General features: G+C 40.0%; 1 protein-coding gene across 1 annotated transcript in view; it reads right to left on the minus strand.

The window, feature by feature from the left end:
* Window positions 1-25966, minus strand: part of smarca2 (SWI/SNF related, matrix associated, actin dependent regulator of chromatin, subfamily a, member 2) — a 50069-nt gene extending 24103 nt beyond the window's left edge. The window contains exons 1-21 of the mRNA XM_041936228.1: window positions 25862-25966; window positions 23489-23752; window positions 22815-22944; window positions 21976-22362; window positions 20968-21069; window positions 19398-19650; window positions 17604-17730; window positions 17191-17364; window positions 16569-16742; window positions 14951-15121; window positions 14088-14138; window positions 12919-13049; window positions 11948-12005; window positions 11540-11634; window positions 10891-11038; window positions 7814-7977; window positions 5912-5978; window positions 5690-5800; window positions 3748-3990; window positions 1814-1927; window positions 962-1066 (exon numbers count right to left, since the gene is read on the minus strand). Coding sequence (XP_041792162.1) covers window positions 962-1066; window positions 1814-1927; window positions 3748-3990; window positions 5690-5800; window positions 5912-5978; window positions 7814-7977; window positions 10891-11038; window positions 11540-11634; window positions 11948-12005; window positions 12919-13049; window positions 14088-14138; window positions 14951-15121; window positions 16569-16742; window positions 17191-17364; window positions 17604-17730; window positions 19398-19650; window positions 20968-21069; window positions 21976-22362; window positions 22815-22944; window positions 23489-23722 — 3039 coding nt within the window. The 5' untranslated portion in view covers window positions 23723-23752; window positions 25862-25966. The remainder of the gene's footprint in view (window positions 1-961; window positions 1067-1813; window positions 1928-3747; window positions 3991-5689; window positions 5801-5911; window positions 5979-7813; window positions 7978-10890; window positions 11039-11539; window positions 11635-11947; window positions 12006-12918; window positions 13050-14087; window positions 14139-14950; window positions 15122-16568; window positions 16743-17190; window positions 17365-17603; window positions 17731-19397; window positions 19651-20967; window positions 21070-21975; window positions 22363-22814; window positions 22945-23488; window positions 23753-25861) is intronic.
* Between the last annotated feature and the right edge of the window lie 339 nt (window positions 25967-26305).

Raw genomic sequence — 26305 nt, forward strand, 5'->3', positions numbered from 1 at the left:
CAAAATGTAATGCGGTAATGTTTATGCAGAGCACTTCAACAGATTTTTTACTTTTACTTAGGTAAGCACATTTTTACCATACAGTACGATAGGCAGTATTTAAACTTGAGTTAACTTGATGTCTTTAAAGCAACTTTTACTCTAACAAAATATTCTATTGCTCTTTCACAATCTGTCTAAAAGTGATCTGGAAAGTATAGCGACAACATGTGGGAACGGGATGGCACAGGAGTGAAAATCCACTCCCATGTCCCCCCCTCTAATCCCCACTAAAATGATCAAGGAGGTATTCCCCGCTGTTAGCTCTGGTTCTTTTCCAGACAGCTTTAAACAGGTCATTGCTAAAAACCTAATTGTCTTCAAGTAACTACAGACCAATCTCAGAACTGTCTATTTTATCTAAGGTTCAGGAGAAAGTAATTTCATCTTAAATTATATTCTTTATGAATAATAACAATGTTTACAACAATTTCCAGTCTGGTTTTACAGCAATTCATACTACCGGAACAGCTCTTGTTAACATCACAAATGACACACTGCAAACTCCAGACAGAGGCAACTTTTGTAAACACTTAGCAACATTGTTAGGAAAACTGCTATATAAATAAAGTTTAGTCTTGTCAAGTGCTGCAGGTTTGACCTAACAGCTTTTAAACCTGCATCCCCAGGTGGTTTGGATAACAGTCTCCTGCGCTCAAAACTAAGCTGAAGCTAAAAGCCAAGATGAAGCCTTACAAGTTGAAAAACATTTCAATATCCTCTTTATCTTCAGCAAAAAATACCTTGCTCATTTCACAGCACTTCTTTGAAAGCGAAAGCACAAGGCAATTGTGCTTCCAATAATACAACAAAAGTCCTTCCGATGTCACACAGCAGGAATACAGCTCAGTCTGTCAGCATGACACACACTGATAAAACAAAGAGACATATGGTGAAGCCACAGGGGTCTCGGTATATTTACCTTCTTGTCTTTCTCTGATCCGTCAGTGAGGAGGATGCCTTTCTGCATGTGGCGGTACAGAACCTTCTGTATAGCAGACATGTCACATTTTATGACATACTCCACCTGAGTGAATGACAGTAAAGGCAATATATCAGTGAAGCTGTTTCGTCTTTTCACTGGCAAGGCTGAGTTGACACCACTTCCTTGATCACAGTCCCCTTTTGACACCATGACAAAAAAAAAGTATCAGTTAATAACAGAGACAAGAGAAGAAGAGGGGAAAAAGGGTACCTAACATACCTTTCCATAATATACAAGTGAAGAACAAAAAGTGAGGTTCAGTTTATGCAAGTCATTTCTTTCATAAACACTTTTACACGTTTCCCAAAGCCACGCTTCAGAATGTTGGGAAAGTCTTAACGCTGGCTGTCTGTGGTGCTTAGGACAAAGCTGAATACACTTCTTCTCTTTGCGTATTTCATGATAAGCTGTGTTATATGTCAAAAACACCTACATCACAAAGAAATGTTTTATGCTAGGAACTGTTCAGTATGAAAATGAACTGTCATGTGCAATAAATAGTCTACAGCTCATTATAATTCATTGTTGCTGGGGGAAGTCAGTTCAAGAAAGTAAACTTAATTATCAGCTGCTCACAGGCTGCACCAATACATCTGAACCCATGCTGTTACAAAAACACAATCTCCAGAAGTTATTAGCCATACCACTGGGGAATTACTTTTGCTAATGTGCGCTTTATCACACTTCAAACTGTCAAACAACAATGCAGAGTATCTGCATTGCAAACAATACAGCAAATATAATCATGCTACATCAAATCAAAGTAGAAACATTCAGTGTCAATCTCACCTTCTCTGGCAGCTGAGACTCCACCTCTTTCTTCAGTCTGCGTAGCAGGAAGGGGCGGAGCACCTTATGCAAACGCCGAATGATCAGGATGGTTTCCTCCTCATTTAGATCAACCTAAGTAAGTCGGAGAGTACACGTGACAATATATTGCAGAATGTTGCGTGACTGTATGCAAACTGGGCAGCAGGATTTAGCATTACAGTGACAAGACTGGGAACCGCTGATGTGTCCTGAAAACTGCAGTATAATGTGAAATAAGAATAACAACACTGTGTGACTGTGCCTGAATCCTCCTGCCTGCCTGATGGATTTTTATTGGGCATGGTTTGTGTTTTTATTGCATTTACCATGTGTTGAGGCCATGCAGAGCCCAATTGTCACACTAAAGGTACCCTGTGTCAATAGGGAGCAATGCTTTTATGAGTGAATCCTGTTTTGTTTGTATTGTGCACATGCACAGAATACAAAGGATGTGCAGGTGGCACAATATACAGTCACTGCATTAAGACTCCTGCACAAATTGAACGTTGACTGACGTAAACATTGCACAATTTAAATATTTTAAAAATCAGCTTTGTGAATTTGCAAAGGCGTTCTCACAGTATCGCAGAGAAACACCTTTGGCACACATCTGCTAAATTACTGTATATGTGGTGTGCTGTGACTGCTCCAGGTGGTGTGGGGGTGCACTGAAAGTTCAAATTTGTTGAACCGAAGAGCACCATCGTAAAAAAGAAAAGAGAGAAAAAGAAAAATAGAAAACAAGAAAAACGGTTCCAGGCAGCACTCCTATCTTTTGGCTTTTTTTCAAATTTGTTGAACTTTGACCTGAACTGTGCTGACCTTTGTGGGTGAAGTTAATCGCTGTGCGCTACTTCTTGACTTACAGAAAAAATAATAGGTTTAAAAAAAAACACTGTTTGAGTCTCTGAAACGTAGCTGCTACTAGTTTAGTGAAGGGTTGGTAAGTACTGCGCTGACCAACACGCAGCACAAGATTTGGGAGACAAATTAACATGAAGAAACAGATTTCTTTTGCTCAAGCCAATTTAGTTAATGGGTTTCCTGAGCCTCGAGCCAGATGCGACCTGATGGCGACCCATTCAACCTACTGTGACCGTCTGTGAGCAAAGATGACAGTACTATCAGAACTTGGGGAAAAAATTGTGAAGTTTCATATTGCTGCACCACTTAACTAAAGGATACTAGCTTGTATCTGACCTTGGCTCGACCTTGGTTAACTGTTATGGTTTTGGTCCAACCCCTCGTTCCCCTGCACCCCGGCATTCACAACTGTGACACTAACACTTCCCTGAGGGAAATTATAATTACATTTCTCCTTATTCAGAACATTTCTGAGCATTAAAAGTGTGAATAAAACAAACCTTCCACCTTCAAATACACTTTATAAAATCTGAAGCTTTCATACTTAACTTTATACTTCATAACACTTCAGTGGAACCGACGGGTGTGATTACGGTGAAGGTAACGCACATACAACACCTTAGAAATCAATGAAGGACATCTGCAAAAACGAACTGAACTACTGTATGACCCATGTCCGCCTGATAATGACCCCCTCCAATGAAAAGTTTTTATCCCTGTTAACATGTCCACATGGTGTTCTTTTTAATATTTTTTTTTTAGTATTATCAAAAAATGTAAAAAATCCGAGAGCCAAGCTAGCCTGCAGTAGCCTCTTTTAAATAGCTCGAGGGTGTTGGCAAAGAAAGTTACAGTCAATGGACATGAGTTTGTCAGATAGCTAAGTTGCTGATGCGGTTTCTATTTGATGAGCTGAGTCAAAGCTGTAGGTAAGGGGGTAAGTGGCGATAGAGGTGGGGACTACTTAAATCTGCATATGCTACATGAAGACAAAAGTGTAGAGTTACATCTAAGCTTTGTAATTTTGATGAACAGACATGAGTATTTACCCTCTCTCCTGTCATAGCGAACGGGGCGTTGAACCACTGCTCGAAGGTGCTGCAGCTCTTGAAGATGGTGGGCAAGAGGAAGTTAAGCAGAGCCCACAGCTCAGGCAGCTTGTTCTGCAGTGGCGTACCAGTGAGGAGGAGGCGACGGGGGGCCACATAGTGGGTGTTCAACACCTGGGTCAGCTTACAGTGGTGGTTCTTCATGCGGTGACCCTCGTCCACAATCATATACTTCCAACGAATCTGTATGTGGAAGAAGACTTATTGGACCTTTTGGAATAGTGAGAAACACATTGCGTTTAAAATATTTTTGAAGCCAAACGAGGTCAAGAGTGGCTGCAGAGAAGAACATTTTGATTTCCTACTCTGACCACCCTCAGAGTACACAACACTACTGCATACAAATTACAGGCTTCTTATTCCCACTCTTATTTTATATGCATGTAATAATTCTTTGTGCACACAGTTTAAAGTGGTGAGAAGAAATTAATATACCCCTTCTTTAATAAAAGAGAACACTTTCTGCTTACTCTATGGGTAAGAGTGTTATTTCAGCTCCTTGCCACCAAATGTTGGCCGTAACACATGAAACCATGGACTGAACAAGGGGCTAGTTTCAAGGGGATTCCACACTTACGCAACAGATTCATGCCGTTCCTGCAGATTCTTTGACCATGCATTAAAACCCTCTATTCCATCTCTTTCCATTGGTATAGCAGGTACCTAAATACATGACATTCCTGACGCTTGGCATACTGTAATAGGTAAAACGCCTTGGCTGTGTCTGAGAAACAAACCAACGCAGCTGGCAATAACATTAAAGTCACTTACGCTGTCGTGTTTAACAGAAGGAATTTTAGTCATGTTTTTAGGCATCTAAGAGAACAGACACACTTCGATTTCAAACAAAACAGCTGTCTACACAAGCCATGTGACAGATTACCTTTCACTTCTGCTTGATGCATGTCAATGCAACCCACAGAGTCTTGTTAAGGCTCCAAGTCTATTTTATTCTGTTTTACACTACTACGGTGACAGTATATGCCGTTCTGAGTGCTGCCAACATGCTGATGACACGGATTCAACACTGTGCCTGAACACATTTGCTGAGCCCAGCCTAAGCTCAATGTGTTCATTAAAAATTGCTGAGGGGTTGCAGACATTAACATTTTGTCGAACAGCATTTGAATCTCTTGACCCTGTGGGCAGACTATACTATTACTCACTGTTTATATATTAGCTAATCACACATTAAACATGATACTGTGGTATGGATGTCCTCGAACTGAGTAAAGACAAAACTGGGGCTCAGCACATTAAAGCCCTATGTCATAACCGATTATGATTTACCTTTGCAGTCACATACAAGGCTTACAGCTAACAACCGTTCTGTCATCAAAAGAGCATTACCAATATCGGATTTTTCTTTTTTTCTTGAGCTGAAGCTGGTGCATTAATTTATTACAAGCAGGATCAACCGCGGCAGCACACAGTTGTTGGGCCTCCCCGAAGAGTCGATATATCAGCTTGTACAGAGTGCTGATGCTGCCATATTTTAAACTGAAACAAAGAAAGGTGCTCACATCACACTTGTTTTGAAATTCAGCACTTGTGTCAAGTTTGCCCATGTGAGTCTAATGATCCTACTACTTGTCTATAAAACAATAAGAGGACTTAATATAATAATAACAATAATAATAATAATAATGTCATGCTGTTGAATGGCACTGTATGTTCCCTATAGAGGCCCTCAGAGCCACAGACTTCCAGCTCACTGTGTAAACAACTCAAGACCTATCAGTCATTTAACTTCTCAGTTGTACAATTGGAGTGAAAACTTTGTAAGTGGATAAAAGAGTCTGTGAAATGTGTACAAAATGGCAATAGAGTGCAAGTGACAACGTGAATTATACAGAGAGGACAAAGATTTGATCTCTTTTACCTTGGCCAGTATTTGCTTGTCCTTGATGATGTATTCATAGGTGGTCAGCAAGACATTGAACTTGCCACTGCGGAGTTGAGGCACAAACCCACGGCGCAAAGCAGGCGTGCCCTTCCATGACGGAGACACAAAGAAAACTTTCTGTCATAAGTCAGCCAAAAGCAATCAGAATGTCTCAGATGAAAGTAAAAGGGAAACTGACATAAAAACGATTTTTCTTACCTTGTAAGCAATTTTTACCACAGAGGGTGCCCACTTGTCAAGTTCATAGACCCAGTTTGACAAGGTCCTGGACAAAAGAAAATCAATGACAATCACCACAACTGTTGGAGATAATGTGTAAGAAAGTGGCGAGAATTTAGAGCGATTATAGACACAACTTAGCTGGGCTGAACTAGGACATGAAGAGGAAAGGCAAGAGTGAATGGAGGAATTACACATTAAGAGGCAGAGTGTTCACTGAAATGTCTATCATCAAGGTTCTGGCATAATTTGCTGGATAAACATCAGAAGAAGAAAAAAGCCCTGGCAGTGATGCAGCACAATGACTTTCCAAGGGTCAAATGGATTGGAGCTCACAATGAGAAACTTTTCTGAGAGAGGGCTTTGTTCAAAACTAGGTCCCTCAGGGAGATCAGCTCTCTGCTATTAACTTTAACGTCGCAACACACACAAGTAAAAGAGGGCAAGTTTAAGGCTTTTCTCCACATTAGCTCACTGCGCATATTAAGAAGAAAATGTAATACAGTGGCCTTGAGCTCAAATTTAAGCCCCAGCTGTGCTCAGTTTGATTACAAACAGCGGTGCACCCCTCAGTAATGATTAAAAAATGGGTGTTGGAAAAATAAACCCATTGTTCATTCTAATTCTTTAACACCTTCAGTTGAAAGTATCACAAACAAATACTAATCAGGTGAAATGTGAAACTGGGAATAACAACACAATTTTATCTGAACTCTAAATCTACTAAAGGTAAATATATGTGAGCACTGAGGCTGCTTTCACCTGCTATGTTTAAAGAAGCTGAGAAAAACCCAGGAGCATTAACCCACAAGCAAAGTCTTTTCGGGGAGTGGGGTTGAAAATAAGGCACCAACCAACTATACCCTGGTGCACCTTGGAGTGGTGGTCTCCTGCTGCTTGCAAATGAAGGCTGGACTTGTTTGTGTTTGCCTTTATAGTAACCAATAGAGACTGACATGAAAGGGGTGCTGACAATTCTGACCTAACACAGCTCATTTTTAAACTTTTTTTTTCAGCTTTCTTTAAGCTTGGAAGCTTTATGCACTCCAAATGGCAGAAAGTGGTAACTTCCAGACTGGCCTGGCTAGAAGTCAGTATATTTTTCTGAAAATTATGTTTGAGAAAGTGTATGTCACATTATATTAGGGAACTAGACAATCATGTATTATGTAACAAGGGCGACTACAGAGTGTTGCATTATGGGTTGCTTGTAGCCCTAATATTGCTAGGCTAAGGAGGTTTTTATAACTTGTGTGACGTTTTGGTCCCACAAAGCAAAATTCCAAAAAAGTGAAAACAAGTCAAAACACCTTCTGATGATGTTACAATGGAAACCAAAAAAAAGGTGGAGGGGTCACCATATAATTAGGGTTGTCTTATAGTCAGGTGAATACAGTAATACCTGATAACTACCTGAACTTCACTGCCCATTATTTCTACGGGGCAGGATGTATATCCAGTACACTCATATCTAGTATGGCTGTCGGTGAGTTTTCACTCAAACTTGAAACTAAAATATGGCACTGGGGAGTCCTGAGTTGTCTGAGCTGAGTAGTAACTCACTGCTGTTTCAGAGACAGTTTGTGCTTGCTGTTAACTCATCACTCCCTGTAGGCAGGTGAATGTGCACACCTGACACTTTAATTTGAGCAAAAAGGTGCATCAGTATCTCGATCAGGGATGGGACTCCTGAATTCCCTGTTCTCTATCACAGCCTGATCATGTGATTTAGACTAATAAGGTCTGTGTATTTCAATCAAAAATGTTTTCCAAGAGTAATTTTAAACACTGCGTACATCTGTCCCTTGCTGAAAACTTTTTTAGGCTGTCATAACACTGCACGATAAGAGCGGTGATAGATGGCAGCTGTGGAATACTGACGAGAGAGGAACAATGATGAGAAAGGGACCATTGAGCCTCTTCAGCTCCATCAGATAGGTGATAAGGGCGATGGTTTGGATGGTTTTGCCAAGGCCCATTTCATCAGCCAGGATGCCGTTCAGATTGTTGTTGTACAGCGACACCATCCACTCCAGGCCCTGGATCTAGATTAAACAGAGAAACAAAGGCATGCCTAAAAATACACATACAGACCAAATATCATTCACTCTGCTTGTTTCTTCATAACATTTGTGTGTATTATTACTACTCCTGCACAGAAAAGACAAGAAAACTATAAATAGAGCAAGACAGAGTGCCATGGGCAGCATTCAAGAAAAAAATCAAAGAGACTAAATTTTGCCCTGCTTTAAAGGGCAGGTATGACAATCTGAATACTAAAAAGGAAAACAATTCTGCTGGTGGCTCAGCTAGCTCATACGCATCATATGTAAACAAACAGAAAAGTTGCACATCATTTCCTGCTTCTTCTTGTAATCTCTAAGCTGCAAGAAAACAGGGCAACACCTAACAATATATTTTTATTACCTATTAATGTGAAGATTCCTTTTTTTGATTTGGTCTATCATCAGAACATAATGAAAAATGGCCGCTGTAGATTCCAAAGCTAAAGGCAACGTCTTCAAAAAGCTTGTTTTGTCCTACCAAAGATATTCAATGTACTATCACATAAGATGAAGAAAACTGGAAAATCCTCACAACTGAGAAGCTGATGGCTATTTGGCCTTTCAGAAGTTCGACTACTTAATTAATTGAGTAATGGTTCCACCTCAACGAGAAAATAATTAGGGCTGAAGTGGACTTTCAGATATGTTTCTTCTGCCAGTCTACATGTAACAATACAAACCTTTACATGTGCCTAAAGACGTTATTTAAACGCTTTTCGCAGTCAGTTTTGTAAATGCACTTCAATTTCATCGCCAAATTGGCATTTTATAAACCAAGTGTTTCAAGCACGGTAGTTAATGAATGACAGCACAGCTAATAGCACAGAAAAAGCCTGGTAGAGGGTCAAATTCATAAGAAATTCTATTGCTGTGGTAGTTTCTGTAAATTCTTGTTGACAATGGTCTGTTACACAGCTGCTGGCACAGCAAAAAAATTATCCAATTATTGTTCAGCTGAAATCGCTCCAATTTCCCCAAGGAGCTGCCACCATATCTCATTTAAAGCCTGGCACACCATAAATCAGAAGTGCTAGGACTGCAACCTGATTGGAAGAAAGAAAAATGTTAGCAGCATCCAACTGCCAGTTCCCTATCTCTTGTAATATACTATCTCTCACTGCCATCCCAACTTAGTAAAGCAAAGACAATATTATTGTGTCACACTGAAAAACAAGGTGGGAGCATCGTTATGAGCAGACAGCTGTCTTTAAAATTGACTAAGACGATTCAGTATTCAATTGCCTGGTAGCAGATATGTTTGATTGCATCCTCCATCCAAGACCAAACCTACATGACAGCAGCTCTTTAGCAACGTATTTAGGAACCCTGCATGATCCATGATGAGAGCTGACATGAACAGAGGTGGTCCATGGTCTAGTTTCCAGCTCAGCTTCAAGTGTGTGCACATTAAGAATGCCATTAGCTTTAACATAAAATAAAATAAAAATAAATAAAATATATATATATATATATATATATGACAACACAAAAATATGAAACAGCCTTTCCATACATACATCACAAAACAGAGGCTGAGTTACCATCCTGCCTGGCAACATTCCTTGTTTAGATTAGTTGATTCATCGATTAGTCTATAGACAGAAAATTAATCTGCAACTATTTTGATGAATAAAATACTCACTGGCTCCAGCTTCTCTACATAAGACTTTTAAAGGCACCATGGGCTCTGGGCTCGTGAACTTATATATTATGAACTTAGAAAGATAACTGGTTAACATTTTTTTTAAATCTGGCTTTAACATGTTTAAAACATGACGAAATCCCTTTCTAACATCATTCAAATGCAAAAGATGGGAGACAAAACCCACAGTCCTAGCTGAGTGCAAAAAACGAATTCCAAAGATATAGTCTTTGAGTCTCTATAAACTTTAAAATCCTTTTTGCACAGAACAAAGACTGTCGATTGTATCCAACATCATTTACATTGGAACTGTATTATGAGGGGATCTCTTCATGACCAGGATAAATAGGAAGAAGAATTACAGCAACCAGTGTCTCTTTAAATGTATACTGTATGGGGGTGTGAGCGTTGTTCTGATGTGAACCAACTATTTAATCAATAATGAAAATGATCACTGGCTGTAGCCCTGTGCTAGAGTGCTAAATATGTCTTGAAACATGAGGGTGTTTGTTTCCACATGGCTTTATACCTCACCAGGAGCATTTCAGAAGCAGAGTTTTTTGCCTGCCTGAGTTTGTTTGACATGCTCAGATGTTGTTGTTGTTGTTGTACGCAAGCAACTTGAAAGAAAATTCATTACAATTTTTTTTTTATACTGGATCAGTAGTTCAAGTCATTTATCAAGGAAAAATGGTAAAATTTCACTGGGACCATACCTCTGGCACTGTATGTTGCCACTCCTTTTCTCAGTGTAACAATTTTAAGTCACTGCCAACTAGTTCATGGATGGAAACTCAATCATTTCCATTCCTTTCAGTTTTTCACCTTTGTATTTGTTAAATTACTGTCCCGTGTCAAAATCAGCTGCCATTTTAAACATCCTCCTTAGTGACTAGTTTAAAGGACAATTGATCATCCAAGATTTGTGAACAATGGTGCAAAATGAACACTTTTTGTTAAAGTGGTTTTGATGTTGTTGGAAAAAAAAATCAAAGCCAGGAAAACAAACAAAACAAATTAGAATTGCTAAGTGAAAATACAAATGTGAATTTGTTTGCGTCTCATGCCAAAAAGGTTGTCTGCAGAAAGGCGGTAAACACTCTGAGACTCATTTCAAACAGAGTGGATAAAAAATAATAATCTACAATAACAAGCACTATTCAAAGGTGAGCAATAAAACCAGCAAAAAGCTGTTACAGGAGTCTACAAAATAAAGGGGGATGCAAGTTTATGTGTGTGCCTGCGTGTACCTGATAATGTTTCAGTGTGCCGTTGATCAGCAGCGACGACTGCTTCTCCACCCTCTCGATGACAGCATGGGCCACACCATAATAAGACTGGGAGCTGGTTTGTCCAGTAGGAACACTGTATTCATCATCCACATCCTGCTTGGCCGACCTGAATGTGTGTGTGTGTGTGTGTGTGTGTGACGTAAAAAAGAGAAAGTATTTGAAACCCCTCTGACCCCAACTGAACTTTACAATTGATTTTAATGATCAGTTTCAAGGCTTAGCTGGGTCTGGCACCGGGAGCTCAGCTGGAGTACAGCCTGAGCTTCTCTCTAAGAGCCCCTGTGGAAACGTCTAGATTCAGCACAAGGTCTAACACAGCTTGTCTCATTTATGTGTTTACTCTATTTTATTTTTTCTTTAATCTCAGTGACTGGTTTACCCCAACGTGAGACTCCTGTTGGGAAAATCAGAAGGAATTTCTTTGAAATCCTTTGAAGAAGAAAAACACGTTCTTCACTTTTAATGTATTATGTCTTTTTAAACAATAGCAGTTGGGAAAAAGATTTTATCTTTTATCTTTGTCTCTTACTGATGCAATTCAGGGATGAAAAAAAAGCATACAGTCAAGAAATCTGAGATAGTGGGATAGTGGGAAGTAATACAATACTCGATGATGTGCTTGGCAGCCTTCACAAACACCAAGTCCCCATTGGGATCGATTATCTTCTCCTCTGTTTCTGCCTTGGCCATATCCTCTTCCTCCTTATAAGGCAAAATTGATAACACATGACTGAGAGCATTCATATAATAATGACAGATAACAGAAGTAGCTCTGACGAAGATGAAACAAAATCATCAGAAATAGCGCTACTGAAGTGCATACAACTACAGCCCCCTGGTGGAGTTTGATGTGTGTTTTTAGTGTGTGTATGTATTGTACATGTTGAGTTAGTCTGACTGAGATGTGCACTAAATCCCATTTAATAACCATCTGAATGATTTGAACAACTGCAGGAGAGTGAGGCTGATTTAAACTCCTCCACCGAGGGAGTTCATTAATGAGAAAGTCACAAACCTCTTCCTCAAACTCTGAGCCGCTCTCCTCACTGTCTGACCGTGGGGCAACTTCATATCTGGTTATGAAGGAAGAACGGCCACAAAGAGGAAAACAAGGGAAATAGAATGTACAGTTAATATTTCTGTAACACAAAAGAACATACATCTTAAGCAGCTCCCAATACAGGCATGGTTTGCTAATTTATTTGGGATGACATCTGGTTAAATCCCCACTCAACCTTGACAAACTACATATCTGTTTAAGCACAAAGCCTCATTATTCTATCCAACCATAGTAAGATCACTGCGCGCTTGCAAGAAGAAGCGCTTATTTAAAAAAATTGGGTCCTTCAGTTTCGGTTCGTGCGCAAAAGTACAAGATTCAACACTTCAATGAAAAAGACTTTTATAGGAAAGAAATCTTTTGTCAAGCAAAAGCATTTGTTCCTAGCATTAGTGACAGTGATTTGTTATCCATTAAAACAACTAGCTAGTTAACATAAGCAGTGATAACCACTATGGCTGGCAACCAGTCAAGCTGCATTTACATCCATGTCGTCCAGACTAACGCAATATATGTAGTGAAGCTTTTGAAGGATGTTAATAAAAGGTATCAAGTATCTTTTTTTGTGAAACATAAGTTCTCACTATCCTGACATGTATGATTCCACTGAAAACATGCTGTCTTCACTTAGAGACTGTTTTTCCAGAGGACTACAGAGGACTGACAGAGCTTCATCACATGGTGCAACCACAATCACCTGAAGCTCAATATCAGCAGAACCAATGAGCATGTGGTGAACTATATGCTTAAAATATGGATGTTGCTGCAAAGAAGCTACAAATTGTAAAACGTGGAGGCTTCACACACATCTTCAACCCGATAGTAACACCTGCAGAAAGTTGGAAATACAAAAATAACATCACTCGAATTTCAGAGGAATATCACAGGTTATCACAGTTCTATGTGTCAATGATATGATTCCTCACCCGGGGTTCATCTCGAGCCAGGCCTCCAGCTGGCTGGATTTGGGAGCATCTGTTCCTTGCAAAACTTTCCCAGTCTCTGTCTGAATCACTTTGACTGGCAGCTCACTCATTTGGCTGCTCTCATCCATGGGCTACGGGACAAACACACCGCAGGGACAAACACGAAGCACGGAATTTGTGAATGCACATGAGTGCCTGTAATTATTGACAGGTGAATTAAAATCGGTTTTTAACTATGCATTTTATTTGTTACTGACTTGTCTTAAAAACAAAACAAGCTTTTCTTATTTGTAACTGGAGACCATGAGAAGGAGGAAGGAGCCTCATTTCAACCTGTGTTCAGTCTCTCCCTGCTCTCTCTGATCACATTTACTGAGTTTTAATACAGCACTTTTCTGTTGCTGTTGTGAGCTGGTGGAAGTTATATGAAATTTGATTACAGCTCAGAAATACTACCTTAACCAGCAGTTATTATCAAGCTCTTTCACTGCAGATATGTCAGCAGAAACAAGTTGTGCACACAACTTTGACATTTTATCACCTTTTAAGTTGATAATGTCAAACTTGTCAGCAAACAGTTGCTTATTTACACATACAGCAGTTATGGGGCAACATTATCATTCATTTGGACATGTTCTGTCCACGTGATCAGAGTAAGTCCAATATTTATCCTTTTTTAGCCCCTGAGGGAAATGTCTGACTCTTCAGCTGCTAAATGCTCCACTATGTTCACCAGCTAGTCTCTGTGTCTGCCTGCTGTTTGGTGCTGAGCAGGTAGTGTACTGTGGGTCTTAACAGCTTTTTCAGTCTAAACAGCTGCCTCCTGCAGCTGAAAACAATGCTATGAGAGTGCTGACTGTGAACCAAAACAGTAACGTTATTGGCCAGACAACTTAACAATGAGCTGAACCTCACTATAAATCTCAGTAAAGCTGAGGGGAGATGCAGACGAGGGGTAATTCTGATAATTCTGCCAGCTCATCACTACGAGCGCCCCTTTCACATCACATCTCATCACATTATCATTTGATAATTTACGATTATAGAAATGCTGATTATAGCCACTTTAAACACATAGCTCCAGAACAGGTTAACATGTTAAATGACCAAAATGGGGAAAAAATTACAACTAAAAGGAAAACATGACAGAATAAGGCACTGCAGCTCACCTCTCCATCAGGTCCGATGGCACTGGTGCCTTCGCCATCTCCATCCACCTTCTAGACATCAAACACATAAACTCATTCAGCTGACATGTCATTAAGTTGTTATTTTATAGAACAGCAGGGTAAGTTGAAAGTATAGGTAACACCAACATTAGGCAATCTCTCTCCAATGGAGGTTCTATAATGGTTTAGGTTTTAGTCCTCCATTACGCTGTTAAAGGGCAAAGTCACTCATTCTTTAGAGGTCACAAAGGAAAAGCTCTCAAACAGGATTACCAAGAACCACGCAGTGTACTGAAATTTATATTTTTTTGTTGTATTCCCAGAAACATTACCACATTTACTCAACACAGCATGTGGTTCCATAAAGAGCCTTTTTAAAATGGCTAGCATCAGTGTCAGGGATCTCAGACCAGGTGCTGTGAGCGGCTGAGAGTCTGCAGGTGTTCGTTCCAGTCAAACAAGAGTTCACTGATTAGTGCTGCCACTCAAACAGGTGTGAAATGATGTGGCGTAGCTTCCACTTTCTCCCCATTAAGCCACTGGCTTTGACAGCCTTTCAATGCTTTAAATCACGAGGAGGCCATGTGATCCCTAACAATAACCACATTGTCATTCTGAAAGGCGCAACAAAATAATGAACTGTGAGATTAAAGCAATCATAAGGCATAATTCACGTCACTGTTCAGCAGTGGCTTGTGCTCCTCGGGGTGGCCAGATTTTCTGTAAGGATACAAACCCAACAACACTGAGAGACCATGAGAACCAACCTAGGATCTTTGTTTTGTTTTGTTTTTTTCTTTTTTACCAAAAACCTTCTAACCTAAAAGCAGCAACCTGTGAATAATCACCACTTCTCTTCCTACCTTCTTTCTCTTCTTCCTCCTCTTCTTCTCCTTGGCAGCTTGGGCAGCTTTGTGTTCGTACACCAGGGTGGTGAGGTTGGCCACGTATTCATCTGTCTGCTGCAGCAAGTAGGCCAGCCGCTTGTCTTTCTTTTGGTCAATTAGTTTTCGGTAGCCTTCTTCATCTTCTGCCTGAGAGGGGAATGGTGACAGGAGGTTAATGGTAGAAAAAGACCAGAGCCTTTTGAGGATCAAAAGCGCCAAAATATTATTCACAGCAGGGGTCACCAACTATATTTGTCGGAGGGCCAGAACTTTTCTGGAAGGACACCTTGGGGCCCGGATACTCAAATAAAATGAAATAAAAATCACATTTGGGCCTAACATTATTATTTGATGTTTAATGTTTATATACTGTTTTATTACAAAACTGAAGACATTTTTAGCCTTTATCAGTCAGGCTCCTATCACCTATACCACAGACAAGGAATGATAGAGATATTTTGCCTCAACTCAATTCAAGTAAAATGACTTGCTATATCCTACTTATCCTAACGTTTTATTTGATGTGCCGAACATTATTTGTGACCTGTGTTTTGTTCTGATACCAGGTCAGTAATTACCATGCTATTTTCAGTTGATTTTTCTCCTTTTTTGAACTGACAAGTCTTCTAGTTTGAAGCTTGTTGTTGAGACTTTGAAATAAAAACCAAATGTTAAGCAAAGGCATGAGGAAAAGTTACATAAAAAAAGAAATGTGAAACAATAAATGTTAAACAGCGCAGTGAGTTTGTCCTCATTTCAGATTGTAAATAGAATCATAAATGGTGGAGATTACTGATCAGATTACTGTTCAGTTGCTTTAATAGTGGGGACCACACGATATTTCCTCTTTGATCCTCACAATTTTGAGTCCAGTCGCAGGCTGGATTGGACGGTTCAGAGGTCCGGTTTCGGCCCGCAGGCCACCAGTTGGTGATCACTTATCTAAAGCTTGATAATATTCATTCAAAGCCAGTTTGTCTGTGGTATATATGGTTAGTCCAGCCCTGGTGTGCAAATGCATCAATCCCATATGCTGTACAGTCTCGACTCATCAATGTTGATCAATAATTGTTTAACCAAGTGTTCCTGAGCCCATGTAGTAACATCCTAAATACAATCATGTGTTTACAAAGTGGTGAAACTCGCTCCATCGATACATCTCTATCTGGAAGCATACTGTATGTTCAGTGTCACAGATTTGTTTTATTTTTAAAATCAATGGAAAACTACCCATTAATTATGCAGTACATAATATAGGCAGTGCTTTGAAAATGTGATATATTTATACAATGTACAAAGTATGCAGTGTCTTTAACTTGTACATATACCAGCATCAGTCAGTATGACTGTTTATGATCAGTTAAGCTGGTGACAAAATGTGATGTTTATTCTCATCTCTGACAGCTGTAAATTAATTGAAAACAAAAAGCCTAAATAATCAGTAGTTAAAACTGATTTATGAAAACTGTTTTGTTTGAAATCAATTGCAATAATGCAAATGCTGCCATGAAAAGTCTCAAGTGTACAGCTCTTAGGACTGTTTTTTTATTTCTGAATGGTACAGTATACTATATTTTGACTTCGAGGTCCTTACCATAAGTCTCCTCATTCTCTCCTTCTCGATTCTTTCAGTCTCCTTCTTTTGCTCCCGCTCTGTGTTGGTGTGCCAGTTGGCGACAGATCTGGTGAGTTTCTGGATTTTGCCGGACACGGAGCGGTGATACTCTTTAAAGTCCTTAGCATGCTGAAGGATACTGTTGAGATATTCCTGAAAAACAAGTCATGAGACCTCAAGTCAAGAGTGTTTGATGATGCTGCCTTGCTCCTTCTGACACTCCTAAATTTAGTTTTGTCAAGAAATACATCACCGATGTCAGTTTCAATGTTTTTTCGTCTTCATCAAACATTTTCAGCAGCAGCTTGCAGAAAACGTGAATGGTGAAAGTACTGAACTTTACTTTCTAACATCGTTAGAGTGAATCACCTTTGTATTTTGTATTGAAATCTCAGTTTGAAAACACTTGTTTGCAGGGCATTAAATTCAGGGCAAATTCATGAAAAAAAAAAAAAAATAGAACAACACATGTTGGAAAGCAGTACTGCTGCTGTACTGACTCAATACTAACACACTGGACCACTTTTGTTCCTGAATCTTGCAACCAGTCCTGACACAGCTTTTGTCTGAATTTTATTATAGTTATTCTAGTGTGGCTCACCTGATGTTTCTGTCTGCGTTTCTTCTCCTGCTCCAACTTCTGCTGTTTCTCCAGCTTCTCAGTCATGCGTGCCTCCCTCAGCGTCTGCCGCTTGCTGCGTCTGTAAGCCTTCGAGTTGAGGGCTGTCTCCAGGGTTGTGTCTCGCCTCATACATGCTACTACGTCCTGCCTCAGCTGTTATGAGATATGCACAGGTTACAGACCAGACTCTTTTCATTTTTTTTTGGTTAACTGATGTTAAGTGCAACAGTAAGCAAAACTGAAAATAATACATTATGATACATAAAATTGCATCATTAAATTTAAAATTAATTTTCTCTCGAGGAAAAACCAACTGCCTCAACTGTGAGTAATTTTGGGGAAATCAATATTCCGTTCCACACTGAACATGGAACACGTCAACTGCTGCATACCTGCCGTTGAAAGTTTAAGAGACGTAATGCCTTCAGCTCCACTGTGGCTTTAGTTCTCAGGTCAGGGGGCAGAGAGCCAGGCAAACTTTCCAGTTCCTGGATTCGATGTGCAATCCGAGCCTGCAACCTGAGGAACATCATGAAGATGGTAAGTCAGTCTGTAATAAACTGGTCCAAACAGGCCTTTTTTTGAAAATAAAAAACAACTACCCTGGAAAGACCACATAATAAAGGCATGACACAGCAAGAAGGTTAAAGAGGCTATATTATGCTTTTGGGGGTTTATCCCTTTCCTTTGGTGTGTTATATAGCTTTTGGTGCATGTAAAACGTCTGCAAAGGCACAAAGCCCGAAGTCAACAACAAAGGGGGTTATTCTCTCCCTTGTCAAAGAGAGCCAGCAAGAGTTCAGCCTCAAGGATGGATCGATAGCGGCTGTCCATGACCCGTCTTCAAACTTGGAAGCTGTACATTTTGCCATGTTTTATGTTGCTTTTCTGTTTATTTTTTAGGTTAATCTTACTGTTAGCATGTTGCCCAGCTAATGTGGCTACTCCCACAGGCTGGGGCGATGTTGGACTAATGTTGTAACACTGAGGGACCGTCAAGAGCCTCATTTGAAGTAAATAACTAGAGTTAATAAAGAAATCATTTGTTTGGCATTTTTGCATGTACTGAATAGGATATATATACTTCACCTCATACTAACCCAAGGGGAACACTCCATAATATTTTACATGCTCTGATTTTATCAATTTGATTATATAACTGTCAATGTTTTGCAATAAACTGTTACAATGTAGCACTATGAATGTTGCTGTTGTCACAGAGGTACTGTATGTTCAGATGGTCTAATTGGACAGATAACACAAAGAGAGGTCAGCTGTCTCTGAGCATTGCTCTTGACCAATGCAGCTTGTCAGAGATGATCAGAGAGCACTAGAGGAGATCATCAAAACAAGAGCCTTGAAGTCATATGAAGTAAAACAAGCCTCTGGACCACAGCAAGATTAAGGCCTGTGAGCTTTCATCATATCTCCATCAGACATCTCTGTTTTTATAATATGATACAGCCTGCAGGTAATATAACAGACGGCAACAGTGAGTTGTGATTGTGTATGCACAGCACCTTCACCAAAGACAATAGGGGCTTTCACCACAAAATGTTCTTCACATTATTAAGTTCACAGGCAAGACGTAAATCAGATTTCAAATTAAACTCATTTTAGACTTCCTTCACAGCTTAAGTCTGAATTAAATCAATTCAAAAGTTAGAATTCAGCAGACACAAGGTTAAACATCTCTCTCTCTCCCTCTCTCTCTCTCACTGTCTCCCTCCCTCTGCCAACTAGTAATTTGTGATCATAGGCTATATAAATAAAATTGACTTGACTGTGACCCAGACGTCTCCTGCTAGGTTCTCTACTTTAAGCCATCCAGTTACTGAAAAAACTTCCCACATTGGAGAAAGCATCAGACTCCACCATGTACAAACCAGCCTGAAAATGTAAATTATTCCAACACAGGGACATGAAAACAAACAAACAAACAGCCTTATACTTTCACTTGTTCCAGAGCTCCAAAAACTGGTGGACTAAATAAAGACAGTTTCATATTTGTTTGTGGTATATGTAGAACCTCAAAGTTGCTACAGTCTTATTTTGAACATCTTTACAATGCTGCTCACGAATGAACTCTGGAAGGTTCTCAAAATAAGACCTGTTCATGAATTGAATGTGCAGTGAGTGTTTCTGTATGCTGAGAACAGTGTTAACTGTGCAATAAAGATAAATACCTGTACTCTCTCTCTTGCAGGATCCCCACTGGGTCCAAGCCCTGGGGCTTCTGGATTGGCGTGATGCGGTTCTGTTTCTGCTGCATCTGGAGCATGGGGGACACCTGCTGCCCGGGAGGCTGAGGGGCCACTGTGCTGCCCGGCATTGGCCCAGCTGGCACGGCAGAAGCCTGAGGTGGAGCAGGGGATGGGCGTCCACTGGCAGCAGGAGTGAGGTGCTTTTGGGTGTTGGCTTGATTTTCACCACCCTGACCTGGAGACCAAAGACTCTGTTATTGGGTCAATTCTCAGTAGGGCAGGTTGATACAAACATGATCAAAATCACAAAATAATGATGACAAGTTGTTTAACTGCCTGAGTTATCGATGTACTGCTTGATATGCATTTATACATCTGCAAACATTTGTACAATTAGGAAAAAACAAAAGAGAAGTGCTACTTGTATAATGCACCATTTAACTTCAGTAAATGCTAGAAATTGCTAATTATGGTTATGAATGACAAAAAGGCATACATTTCTGGATCTATAGCATATGTCTATCGCTGTGTCTTGCTTGCTACCATTTTTCCCTCCTTTTCACCCCTTTGTCTATTCATGATAAAGTCATGAGATTCATAAGAATTATTAGGAATCATTTAAGATCCCTGGTCCATTTGTGAAGTACAGATCTCCTATAGACACACATAATGGCACTTGGCAACTGAGGCAGACACCTGGGAAAAACCTGTTTTGCTGTTGGTGTGTGGGTGAACACTGTGGTAGTGTTGTCTAAAAGCTACAGACAGCTGGGATGTTTAATAAAATCCTTCAGAGGTGGATAAACCTTTCGTTTTAATGACAGCTGTAACACTTCCACCAGGGATACCTGACACAAGGTCTAATGTGTATAAAAGCACTAAAAACGAAAAAAAAACTTGCTTCAAAATCTTGGAAATCGAAGAATACATTTTGAATGACACCAAGTGAAAGAGGGAGAAGTGGAGAAGTGGAGACTCTTTAGACATGCAGACTTCAATGTCTCATCCTACTGAGAAATTATTTCACTGCAGCATTCATCAACAATAACACTGTATGTACCAAAATTTCCATGAGGAAATGACTGTGGGTGTTGTCAATGTATTGTATGTCTCCCAGTTTTCTCCCAGGGAAAACTAGTGTTGTCCAGATGGAGCTGTCCAGATGATGTCCAGCAACATATGCAAATTGTGTTTTTGTGGTGGATTTCCCTCTTAGCAGAAAAAAATTATGCTGCCTCTTTAAAGCCAGTGTTGTTAAACTATAAATGAAGTCAACCTTGAATTGTAGAATCCTTCCACAATATTCCAGGGAACGGAGGATTCACCTTAGTCTGCTTTCAAAGAGAATCAGATGAAAGACTACACATCAAACATATGGATGTAGCCCAGTAAGTCCCAAACCTTTCACTTCAACCCTGGATTATGATGTTTGGATTCAAAATGTGGAAGGTAAGCCAAAGCTAACGCAGCTCACAGTGGCTTTAGCCAATGCATACATTCAGCTCTACAGCTCAAGTGGTCAACCATATGCACTTATAAAGTACTAACTTACCATCAGACCAAGGCTTGGGTCCTGCGCTTTGACTGTGTCCTTGCATTGCTGGGGTAGGGCAGGGACTTGACTGGGGACCACCCATAGGTGCCATTGGCATACCTTTCAACATAATAGCAATTCATACAGTCATTCGTCTGTTGTATTTTCAAAGTGCAAGACACAATTTCAATGCAGCTGCATTGAAAGCCCTGCATGACCGACTACAGAGTCACAAAACCAGTTTCTATTGTCCAGTACATGCCGTTTTTTGTTTGTTTGTTTGTTTTTGTTTTACCAGGAAAATTCAACATGTTTAAGTCTATGCATATGTTTAAATGTAGATGTGAGAATATTCCAGACCTACGCGCTGTTTCTCCCTACTGCCTCTCTAATGTCCACCCTCTCTCTCCTCTCCTGATTTGGTTAATTAAGAGTTTATTTCAACCAATCCAGAATTGGTGATGATTGTTGGAACAGCAAAAAGATTAACCAAGAAGGTTTTGGTGAGTTTTTTTTGTTTATGTTGCATTTGAAAGTGTGTTTAACAATGATAAAACTTTTCAGGCAAAACTTTTTGTGAACGGAGGCTGGGGGCTTTAGCAAGAGCTAAATAACAGCTGTTTATGGTTAAACAAAAATCTATCTAGCCTATCTCGGAAGGGATCCTTTCCATAAGGTTGTCAGACATTTATTATAACAATCTGAGCCTGTCAGTTGCAAAAACAAACACTTTTAGTGGATGTACACCAACGGTCCGCAAACACCCGGAGGCATTACATTGCAACGTGTTTCATGGCTGCTGGCTGCAGGGCTCTCGTTCAATTTTGACAAAACTTAAAAAATTGTTGTCTCCATTAGTCACTTGGACAACAGGGTACATTATCAAATAATATTTGACCAGAATTCCTGTGAGTTTAAGAGATCCTACACTGTAACAAGACAATCGTGCACAATCTAGATTCACTTGCTCATAACAAAGAAACAAGCATGTCAAGTTTGTATCACTTGACAACTGTACTTTCTCACCTGCAGGCCTGTTGTAAGGACTAGCGCTAGGTGCCTGCTGCTGTGGCTGCTGCTGTTGTTGCTGCTGCTGCTGCTGTTGCATTGTGGGTAGGCTCCTCTTGCCCTGAACAGCCAGTTGGAGGTTTTCAGGCAGGGGTTGCCCTCGGCTCAAGATCTTGTAGGCCAGGATTTGAGCTCTGAGCTGCTGCAGCTGGACTGCACTGAAAGCAGAAGGTCCACGCCCCTGCTGGCCCATGTTGGACATGGCTCCCTGTGGATCCATGGGCATCATTGGACCTGACTGGGAGGGAGGCATGTGGGGTGGTGTGGGTCCCCCACCACCTCCCGACATGGGACTAGAGGCATGCTCATGGACACCCATGGGGGATGGATGCGGGGATATGTAGCCTACAGTAAATGGGAAGGAGATTGAATGAATTTTACATACCCAAAATTCAAATAGCATCCTTAAAACAGTGGTTCCCAAGGAGTAGGACAGGACAAGACAGAAAAGGGAAACATACATATCTCCCAAATCTTTGCTTTTTTTTGTTGACGACCAGAATATTTAACCTTTTAAACATATAAAAAGTATTTAAATAAAACAGAAGGAATAACCACCATTTAGTTGGTCCAGTTATAATCTATAGACAAAATCTGCAACCTGTGACAAGGGACACTTTCAAGGGGACACAAGCCAAAATGGTTGGGAACCACTACTGTTAAGTACTGATGAAGTTTCTGATGCGACTGAGCAAAAATAAAGTTGCCTTACTACAAACTTTAATTAATAAAACAAACATAATTCAATTTCCCCATCTTACAACGCTTTTAGTTTTAAAAGCGAAGCAATAAGATACCTTGGTTGTGCTGATCCATAGGACTCTGTGGAGGCCCCATACCACTATGCAGAGATCGCATCCCCACACCTTTCATGTGCCCAAAGTGCATCGCATCTGCCATGGTCTTGTCATTCATCCCCTCCATGGTCTAAAGAAATAGGGGGAAAAAATTCAAGATTAAAATTCATTTATTGCATATATGTGTAGCTGTATTTCTTAGATGCTGCATGCCAAAACTGTAGAGACACTACACATAACTGCACAAATAAATATCTCAGAAGAAGATGAAAAACACAGATTTAATCATCTTTCATTTATTTCGGTATTGTGCTGCAAACAGGCAACAAGTGACCATTACATTGTTATCATAAATGCAGTTCATAAACAACTAGATCTTAAAATAAATCCTAAAGCGAACTATATCCTTGCTTTCTAGCAGACAAACTATGTCACAGAGACACTTTCTAAAATTACCTTAAATAAAATTTGGCATTTCTTACTGGAATTTCTTGTTACTTATCAGGAAACATATGCGGCAATATATGTGGAATAAGCCAATACAGTCGACATATTGGTCTGGCAAATTTGTTTGTTGGCCTTTTGTCTCTTTAAAACCATGCAGCAACAACAAGCCTGTTGAAGACTACAAGGAGATAAAATAAGTATTACAACACTATCCAGCAGCACTGTACCTTGTGCATAGGATACATGCTGTCCTGAGAGTAATCACTTTGTCCCTGGCCCTGCATGCCATGAGGTGCATTGGGTGTTCCAGGTCCAGGACTGGGTCCCATCATACTGTGAACAGAACCTGGTGAAGGGTCCGGTCCAGGACTGGGGCCCAAGATTGGCCCCGGGGATAGACCTGCCCCGGGAGAAGGTCCAGGATGGGACATACCACCTGATGTGTCTGAAGGGGTGGACATCTACCGAATTGCTGGGAGGACACCAGACAGCTTCAGGAAGAAAAAAGGAGAGACAGGATTTTAATGCCATGCAAACCTTACAAGTTCAATGCCATTATAACATTTTAGGTATTTTAATATTTTAACTGTTGTTTAAATTTCCTGCTCTTTCGTTTTATGAGCTGGACTTCATGTAAGAAAGATGTGAAATAGTGATTTCTTATTATTTGAAAACACAGGTTCTTAAATGACGTAAACCTTTCTGTCTTAAATCAACTGCTCTGTGCCAGTGTAAATAAAAACTTATTATAAGATCCAAAAAGGCTTCTATATTACACTGCTGTTTTTAGCATTTCGGTGTACATTTTCATTTTAAGCAGCATGCATTAAAAGAATATGTTTTCGGTGGGATATGGGCAAAAATTGAGGTGGCCGGTAAAAATTCAGTTTTGTTATATGCATTGTGTGTCTACCTTGTAACTGGAGTCCTTATTATTATTTCAGGTAAAAAAAAATTTAACAAGATAATCTAATCACTTTCAGATTACATGAATCAGGTGGCATCCCGGTGGCCCAGTGATGGAGGAAGTATTCAGATCCTTTACTTACAGTTTTTCTCAATAGCTTTGGTGCTTTTCTTACATCACTCTTAAAATTTTCACAACAGTTAGTGCATTTCTCAAAACAATTAGTGCAAACTGCAAAACCTAGTGGATAACTTGCAAAAGCACATGACTTGCTAAAAATGGATAGTCCATCCCTCAAAAGCAAGTGTTTAATGGAGTAGAAGCATAAAGTTGCATAGAATAGAAATAATCAATACAAATACCTCAAATCTGTACTCCTGTCCAGTAGAGTAAATGTACTTAGTTACACTGTGGTGACCTCGAGTTTATAATGTGAACCACATACAGTAACTGCTCAGGGACCTTTGTTTTATGTCATTCCTTCTTTCTCTCCCCCCTCTACTAATCATAGTCAGTGTGCGTCCTAAGACCTGAAACATGTTGAGATTTAAAAAATAAATAAATCCGTACAAAAAAATCAGCCTCATTATGAATATAAGCATTAAATGAACCATAATATGTAAATTGCAGATATACATTACAGAAGTATAAGTATGCATTGAGTACATGGATTGCAAATTTCTCCGAAAACAAATGCTTGATTTCGATGGCCCTTTTTATTCCCTACTGACTGCCAGTGGCAGTAAACAAAGCAGATACACCCCCTCGCACTCCGCGCAGGTCGAGACCTTATAGTAACAGTGAAGTGTAGGCTACCTGTGCGCATGGTTATCACTCGAGACAGCATGCAATGGCATCACTGGACATCCATTCCACTTTAGCATCATTTTGAATGACTACTTAATCAAATTAGAAACTCTTATTAATTTCTGATGTCAAATGCAACTGATCCTATTTATCTCACCTAACGTTACAGTTTTAAAATGTTTGTTTAAGTATATCACGACTCATCTCTGATAATGCTAAAGGAATGCTGTCAGTACCGTTAGTACGACCACTGTCAATGATGTAAACAATTTCAAGGAAAGGCGGGGGGGAGAAAAAAAGGCCGTATTCACAGCGTTAAAACATACGCCTAGCGTTAGATAAACTAATTACCAATAAGATAAAGAACGAATAGCGCGACAAAGATTATTTCAATATAATAGCGCTCGCGTTACATCGTTGTTTTCTGACAATCGTATGTTTTCTACAGTAACGTTAGCTTGGTAACTATCACTTTGGAGAACTCTGATTGGATCATGGCTTCCCCAAAACTGGTGGCCATCACGGATGTACAAGCAAAATCAAAGTTTAGATGAAAGTCAAGCTCTTGACATGACCTTGATGCCATCTTTAGAGGCGAAAGTAAACTTTAATATTAAAACTAAAAGCACACAGTTTCACAAAACAAACGCCTTTAGACGTTCCAGGCGGTCTGCATCGCTCGATCGATGGGGAACTTAGCTAACAGCTAGCTGACGTTAGCTAGCATAGCAACTAGCCTGCTAGCTAGTCCGGGCGACGCTGGCTCTAGTTACAGAATCTCCAGCTAGCGAACTGGACCCATGTCAGAAAGTTTGGACAGTTAGCACTACGCTGAGTAGTCACATGTCACAATATACCAAAAAAGAAGCGCCGTTAGTCAGTTTACCTTTCGGCTGAACTGTGCCCGCGCACAATTAGGTGAAAATATTATGTTTCTTCAAAATATGACTGCTGTCCATAAGTTCACTCCCCCTCGGTGTTGTTTTGCTGACATATTAAAGTTGTTCTTGTCTTGCCATTACTGATTTGTCAATGTCACCGGAAATCCAGCCTACCCTCACAGTGATTGGCTGAGCGACATGTCAGTCATCTTATATTGCTTCTTGGGCGTGTATCTTCCTTGTAAACGTTGCTGTAACTTTCTGGTTGAGTGGCCATGGTTGCAAACAACACGACACTGATGTTTAAGTTTACAACCAATCAATCACAACCGTAATGAATGTGGTTGGGGCTATCGTTATATTTTAATAGAAGTAATTCAATTCTGTGATAAGCATCAGTGCAAATGGGAAAGGGGTTTATCTACTATTAGTGCGAAACCCTCTTCCTG

Source organism: Chelmon rostratus, chromosome 5 (assembly GCF_017976325.1).
Source record: "Chelmon rostratus isolate fCheRos1 chromosome 5, fCheRos1.pri, whole genome shotgun sequence".
NCBI classification, from domain to species: Eukaryota; Metazoa; Chordata; class Actinopteri; order Chaetodontiformes; family Chaetodontidae; genus Chelmon; species Chelmon rostratus.